This window comes from Orbicella faveolata, unplaced genomic scaffold (genome assembly GCF_042242905.1).
Source record: "Orbicella faveolata isolate gen_17 unplaced genomic scaffold, um_ofav_v1 contig_14, whole genome shotgun sequence".
In the NCBI taxonomy this organism is placed as follows: domain Eukaryota; kingdom Metazoa; phylum Cnidaria; class Anthozoa; order Scleractinia; family Merulinidae; genus Orbicella; species Orbicella faveolata.
The window spans coordinates 19,817,398-19,824,723 of NW_028301541.1; the positions used below are offsets into that span (position 1 = coordinate 19,817,398).

At 40.4% G+C, this 7,326-nt stretch overlaps 1 protein-coding gene across 1 annotated transcript; it reads right to left on the minus strand.

The window, feature by feature from the left end:
* Window positions 1-926: 926 nt before the first annotated feature.
* Window positions 927-2,437, minus strand: LOC110065682 (uncharacterized). The gene is made up of 2 exons (XM_089286940.1): window positions 2,068-2,437; window positions 927-1,472 (listed from the first exon to the last, which is right to left on the minus strand). Exons 1-2 carry the CDS (start codon window positions 2,340-2,342, stop codon window positions 1,133-1,135), a joined length of 615 nt encoding a protein of 204 aa, XP_089143066.1. The 5' UTR covers window positions 2,343-2,437; the 3' UTR covers window positions 927-1,132.
* Between the last annotated feature and the right edge of the window lie 4,889 nt (window positions 2,438-7,326).

The following is a 7,326-nucleotide window of genomic DNA, read 5'->3' on the forward strand; positions in this document are numbered from 1 at the left end:
CATTGCCTGCCTCTTTCTTGGCCATTTCCGTAGTTTCGTTCCGTAGTTTTCGTTTCAGAACCCGCGCGTTTTCGAATTTTGGTGATAAAGGGATCGCGGTCCCTGGGAAGGAGATTTCTGTTTCCATGTTATTGCAACTGAACCTACACTGCATGCAACGAGATGCGTCTGATCGACTCTACCTTCTCTTAATATTTTCTCAAATTCTCCCAACTACTTTTTTAGCCCCTACTTTGATGTGCTAATTTAATTTGTGGTTTTAATCCTCGGAATGGGAGTTGGACTAACTATGATTTGGGCAAAATGCGGGTTGGGAAACCCCCACGGTTACAAAGTTACAAAAATTACAAAATCGTGCTGCCCGTGTTATAACTTTTTCAAATTACGATCGTAGTACCAATGAATTGTTGCGAATGGTGAACTGGGTTAAACTGGACCGTGAACGCCTTGAAGATAAATCAGTAATGATGTATAAGATTGTAAATAATATGGTTCCGGACTATCTTAGTTCGCACTTCATCTTCCTTTCCGATACCTTAACCTATAACTTTAGAGATAGTGACTGTTCGCTTGCCATTCCACGACCCCGCACTAATTATTGTAAAAGAAGTCTGTCCTACAGCGGAGCTGTACTGTGGAATAGTTTACCCTTGGATATTCGTCAGTCACCCTCTCTCGATGAATTTAAATCTAAGTTGAGGAATTATGATTTTGATGGTAATCTTATGTAAGTTTTCTTTTGATTTTATGCACGGCTTCCTTGTAAAGCAGGTTTCCTATCATTTCTTTTATTGTAGTAGTTATTAGTGATTTATTAGTTAAGTAGGTAGTTTAATTAAATTTAATGTTGTTAAGTCCTGAAGGAAATACCGTGTCTAAATACCGTGTTTACCTTACGGCTAGCCCCACCCCCCCCCCCGCCCTTTTTTACCAACTCCTTTCAGGACCCAGATATTTAATGATTTTCTATTTCTTAAGTGCAGCGATTTTGTGACTAACCGTAATTAATTGGTCGGATTATTGCAATCCACTTACTTTTAATTTTAATACTGCATTAGGGTTTCGCATATTTTAATTATTTATCAAAACATGTTCTCGTCACTGTGATGTCCGCGATTGGGATACCTGTGCTTCACTTAGCAGGAAATCGGACACAAATACATGCCACAGGGACCTCAAGTGTCTTGGATACATCCCGATCGCCATCTCGGACAATTAAGTAAAAATTGCGAATCAGCTTCTGGCACAAGCCCCGACCACCAAAACAGGTACTTTGAGCAGAACAATCGAAGTCACGTGCCTGCAATGTCGCAACCCCTGCGATGGGATAGTCACTTATTGTTGCCCGGCAGCCTCCGCATGGATTGGCTCCGCCAAGTTCAATCCGACCGCATCGTTTGGAGGCATTGGAAGAGGACGAAACGTTTCTCTTAGCTTTCCGTGACTGGGAGGAATTTAACCCGCGTATTACGCTGAAAAGAAAGAGAGGTTGCTTTTAAAATGTGTTCGTGAAGCTCACCTTTGCTACCAAAACAACGCTGACGTTTCCTGTGTTAGGTCCGGGGGGGGGGGGGCTTCCATGTGAAAAGGTCGGGAATGCTCGCTGGAAAATTTGAATTCAACCACTTAAGGCGACCCGTCTGGGCGTGATTCGAGGTTTGACTCCTAAAAGATTCCCCCATAAAACGGACAGACAGCGGTATTTCTCTTTTATATAAAAAAATACCTTGACCGCGAAGAATAGTGGCTAAGTGAGACCAAAATTCGTGATTTACACGGTCCGTAAGCGAGTCGACAAGCATCCCCGACCTTTTCACATGGAGGTTCCCTTACATTCATACATACTTCATTGGAACTCCCTTTAACAGGGCTTTTCAGTCACAATAAACTAACTATTAAAAAATACTAGAAATTAAAAAACTTATTTACGATAAGTAAGTATCTGCACTCCGCTGAACTGCATTGTGCATGCAAGTGAATATCTGAAAGATCAAATATTTTGTTGCGCACGATTCTCGCGCGTATCAAAGTTTTAAGGGGAAACAGACTGTGTACTATCATTCTTACCTTACATTCGGCAGGTCGAGAATTCCAATTTCTTTAAGCTGTAAAACAACGTCTTCAAAGGAAGGTGAATTACTGCTCTTTAATGCCACGTAGTTTCTAGACGCTCTCGGAAGATAATGTGTGGGAGTTTCTGCGTCACGTAGTTGAAGGGTTCTTGCGAGCTTCTTAAGGTTTCGTGACTTCCATTTATGCCGCGTCTTGCGTGACCGGTGAGGTCTATTCCCGGTAGTTAAAGCGTATAGTATGATTAAGAAGTAAATAGTTGTTATCCGCATGGCTTGCAAGCTGCAAAGAAAGTCGAATATAAAAGTAACTGGAAATAACTGGTAGCTAAGGGTTGAATAAGGCAAAGTTTCGTACAAGTCTCGCCCATGTTTCCCATAACATAGAGCGAGAGCACGTATTTGCTACCCCCTCTCCCCCCTCGGGTGAAGACGGGTGATTGACGATGTTTACACAGGGTAACCTGTATTGAACAGACATCCCCGAGACCCTCTCTTTTTATCCGCTCTATTATAGAAGTGTCCCCTTAATACGGCTTCGTTTTATAGGAAATAAAGGAACGAAAACGTTTGGGACCTACTAAAAGTGGTGACCGCTTATATACAGGGTGTCCACTAAATACGGTTTCTGCTTAATACAGGTTTCCACTCTATTATATTTATTGTCGATATGAGATGTTGATTTACACAATTGAAAATATCATCCGCTTAACACGCTAAATCTTTTAAGCTAATGGACATTACTTAACAGACTGTCTGAACAGCATTCGCGGCGTTAGTCAATACAGTGATAAAAACTGCGTGAACGGGAAAGAGTGTTAAATGTTTCGACTTTAAAATGGGCTATACTTGAACTTCAGAAGGTTTTAAACTTGTGTTTTTCTAATAGTTTTGTATTGTTTTGTAAACGTTTATGTTGTGTGACGTGTCTAAGGAACGAATCGGTTGACTTTTTGACTCAAAATCTCGTAAGCTCGTGGGTTAAGAAAGTATTCCTTAGGGACGTGATGTTAACTTTTGAAAACCAACTTGCATTGAAAATATCTTGCCGTAAGCCACGCGAATGCAAGGAACCATGTCAATCGATAAAATTCTGTTATCCTTTCATTGAGTTATCGGCTTTCTAAGCTTGTGTCAAATTTTAAAGACGGCCCAATTGTTGTGTGTTTTTGCTGTTGTAGTAAAAGATTTGGCGTACAGCCACTCACGGTGCATATAAAATGAAATATAAAGGATAATTTTTTTCGGTCTCTTGCCTTCTTTCTCTATATCACAGCACGACACAATTGATATCTTTACCCGGGTCTCAAAATAGTGTAAACGGCAAAGTAAAGTCAACAAAACAATTACCTTAGAACAGTCTCTTGCTCTTTGTTATCGCGAAAAACTGTCACATTCCCTTGAGCATTTCTCTGCTAATTTGTAGTTTAAAAAACTCTTGACAATTATTCATCAATCAAAAGCCCAAGAAGGAATTCCACCCGTTAGTTGGCTGGTAACGTTTGGAAAAATAAAAACAACAAGCTAACTCTTTCATTTTCAGTTGAAATACTGAGGTACTTGTTATGAAAGAAATATACAAAACAGTTGTTAACGATGATTGATAGAAACTTGTGTGGGTAACTGTCGGGTAACTGCCAGATTCGTTGGGGTGATTACAGAAAAAGGAGCGCGCCAGGGAGAGACTGGTGCCAGAGGGAGTGAGTTCCTCCGCCCTAGTCTTTTGCGGCATCGCGCGCCATTTCTAGTCGCTTTTCAAAATGGCTTGCGTTCTGTCGAGAGCATTAAGGTATACCTGCCAACCCGCTTTCGTTATGCGTGTGCCAGCAGGTCTAAAACGTCGCTTGACCAGTCTCTTGTGGACAAGCCTGACTCACAAAATTGAGCTAGTAAAACCCAAATGAACCATCGACTCACTCTAGGAAAGTGTAATATACTTAACCAGCACATGATAGCCATTTTGTGAGTATGGAAGAGCTTAGTTAACAAGGACCTGAACCAGATTACACACTTACTTATTTCATTCCACGTTTAGTTTTTGTATTGCAGATAAAGGAAAAAACAATTTTTTTGCAGACACAGGGAATCGAACCAGGGAAACCCCCACTCAACGATCTACAACTTCATACCCTGATTTCCTTAAATCTATTTAATTCCCAAATCTGTTCTGTGTTTAATAATTGGTGCAATAAAATTGTTTTCTTCTACATACACGTTTAATTTTTTCTTTTTTTTTTTTTTTTTTCAATTTAGGCCTCATCCACAATACGTCGGAAGAATTTGAAAACGCAGCTTTATTTCTTCGGTTAGGCCTACCGTCTTCACTAATCCGTCACGAAAACGGAGCTTTTCGAAAACGCTTGTCAAACCGGAGGAATTTGAAAACACCGGCTTTGCGTTTTCGTGTGGACGGAAAACATTTTGAAAACGGAGCTTTTTCAAATTGACGGCGTCACGATAATCACGTGATTTCCCTGACCGAGTTTTCCTCAAACACAAATCCGTCCAAAAAGACCAGTGATTGTTGCGTTTTAAAATTCCTCCGGCATAGTGTGGGCGGAAAACATTTGATGCGTTTTCAGCATGAAATTTCCGTTTTCAAATTCCTTGGACGTAGTGGTGGACAGGGCCTTACATTCAAATCTTTCCAAATAAATTACAATCACCTTGTAATGTTATTTTCATGGATCGTGTTGTGATTTGCTGGCTGAAAAAGCGTGCAAACAAATTCTGCCCCAAGTATGTCGCGAAGTTGTCAGCGATTGTTTTCAATTTGTAACCATATCCATGGCAAATCGTAGAATTTCCACAGCAAAGCTGTCCGTAAATGTGGAAATACTGTCTTGAATTCTTGAGAGATGAAGAGGTTTACACGCTCTCCGCTGCGTTCCAGCTAAAGGTGAGGTTTCCAGTTTTTTTTTCGAAAAGAAATCCTCTAGACAGCTCAGAAAGCTCAAATTTATTAACCACGTGTGTTCCGCTTCGTCTCGAAATCGGAAGAGAAATTTCGCAAGAGCTTTATTTTGCCTTTCTTATGACTGAAACGAACGCTGATTTCGAGATTCTAACTATTGCTCATCTAGAAAATCAAACAAATGACTTTCCAGAAAAAGTTTTACTCGCGCAAACACTGATTTATTTGCCAGGTTGCAGAAAGGATCGGCTGTTTGCAGGCTTGAGCAGTTTCAATTTCTCCTCATATAATTAGAAATATAAATCTTCAGGAAAGCTGACTTGCAGAGATGGAAAGGACATTTAAGTATGCTGCAAAGAGGGCATTTGAAGTCACTTGATGAGGATCGAACAATCAAAGATAAGAATTTTGAATTTGCAAATAATTTTAGTAAAAATGGTAGCTGAGTTAAAGGGAGCGGTTTGCTAGCGGTTAAGATGGCAGATTTATTGCTGAATTTGCTTCCTCGGGCGTGAAGAGGACATAAAACAGTTACCGTAAATTTGTTAATATAAAGTAATAGTCGAAAGGTTCTGATTCTGATTGCAAGCAAACCTTGAGCGATCATGCAATTTTCGCCAGGTAGTACTAATATTTTTATTTTCTCGCGACAACTTTGTTGTCTCATATGTCAGAGCCGTAGTAGGGGAGGTTTAAGTCCCCCAACAAATTTTTCGGCTCCAATTAAATTTTGCTACAAAAATGGTATTTTGTCACTAAAATGGACTGCAGTCAACAGAAGCTACAGCTTCAAAGCTCACACCGTCGATCATATACTGTGGTTCCTATTTGCAACAATGGCTTTCTTCACGAGGCCAAAATTAACATAACCTTTCCGAGCTTAATCTATTTCAACAATTCCTCGCATTCGACAACTCGAAAGAAATACTTTGCCTGCTATAATCTTCCTCTTCATTTCGCGTTCTTTCATAGCCGGTTTGTCGACTTCCTCAAAATGGTATTTTCAAAAAATACTGTAGCCATATTAATTCGCATTCAAAAGCCGCACGAAAGCGCGTCGAACACCCGGGTTAACAAGAATCAGCTCGCCAGGCAGTGATCATCTGGTAGCGAAAAACATCAACTACACTTCCGCGTACCGAACACTTCATAATCTTAATTAATGGAGAGGTTTTCAGGGTGTGGTGGAAGACAGAAACATCCTTCTTTCCTCTAATCCTTTTTGAGAGCAAAAGCGCCATCCTTAGTAATCTCATTCCATGTTCAGCTTAGATTTAGCCCAGACAAGATGGTGCTTTTGTTGTGTGAAGCAAATCTCGAAAGAATTAAGGGGATCAGATCGCGTTAGATTCAACATGCCAGGAACCAGCATCATTTTAGGACTATGCTTGGAAAAAAACAGTAGTGAACAAAAAATATCTTTAAGTAAACACAAATTATGATAAACTTCAAGATTCTTAGAAACAGAATGGCACTGACGTCATTCAGTCAGTGACGCAAGCTCTCAGATGTGGTGGAACCCATGACCCTGCGTACGCGGCGCGGTCGATGTTCTACTACTTTCGGGAGCTTGACTTACTGACAAGAAGTACAAAATAGGTCGCCTTGGGGTAGCTCTTTGAATCGATATTTCCCATTCTACAAACTGCTCTTACATGTCTGATCTAGACTTTTAGCCACCAAGGAAAAAGGGAATTAAGGAAGAAAGTAAATAGATGTTAATTATGTGGCGTCGTTCCAGACTTAGACTATTGCGAAACTAGCCGCCAAGGACACGCTAATTAAGAATTAACGTCACTTGTCGTTCAATCTTGTCGATGGCGAAAATGAATCAATCAAAACCGAAAGGGATTAATTAATGCTAATTATGATGTGACGTTGCAACTCATCTTGACTATTGCGAAACTGGCCGGAAGGAAACATTCTGGAAGTCCGTGATTGGCTACGAGCCAATGAGAAAACAAAATGTGTTTGGTCTTTATTATTACCACACGCACTATAACGGCTTCTTGACGTCATCTATCAAAAGAACGCAAGAGGGATTGGCTATCGGCAATGCTTTTGAGATGATTAATTTTCTAATGTAATTAGTAAGAAGCCAAAGGATAATTTTCATTGACGTACGAATGCTTTGATGAACTTCACTGTGTTTGGTTTATAAGCAAATGATGTGCTTTGGGTCATTATGCTTTGAGATCGTTCCTAGTTAGGAAAAACACCACAAACGATACGGCATGTCGACAGACAACGAATGGGTTCTCATAGACGAGAAGATTTACCGCTTACAAGGAGCCAAGCCAAAAGCGACGGGAAAACAGGGTCTGCCTGCTATCGGACCAAATT

What these genes read in the sequence shown, in the direction of transcription:
- LOC110065682 (XM_089286940.1), bottom strand. Translation starts at nt 2,342, where the DNA reads ATGCGGATAACAACTATTTACTTCTTAATCATACTATACGCTTTAACT. An exon ending in CTCGACCTGCCGAATGTAAG is followed by an intron (nt 1,473 to 2,067) that starts GTAAGAATGATA and finishes CTTTCTTTTCAG; the next exon opens with CGTAATACGCGGGTTAAATT.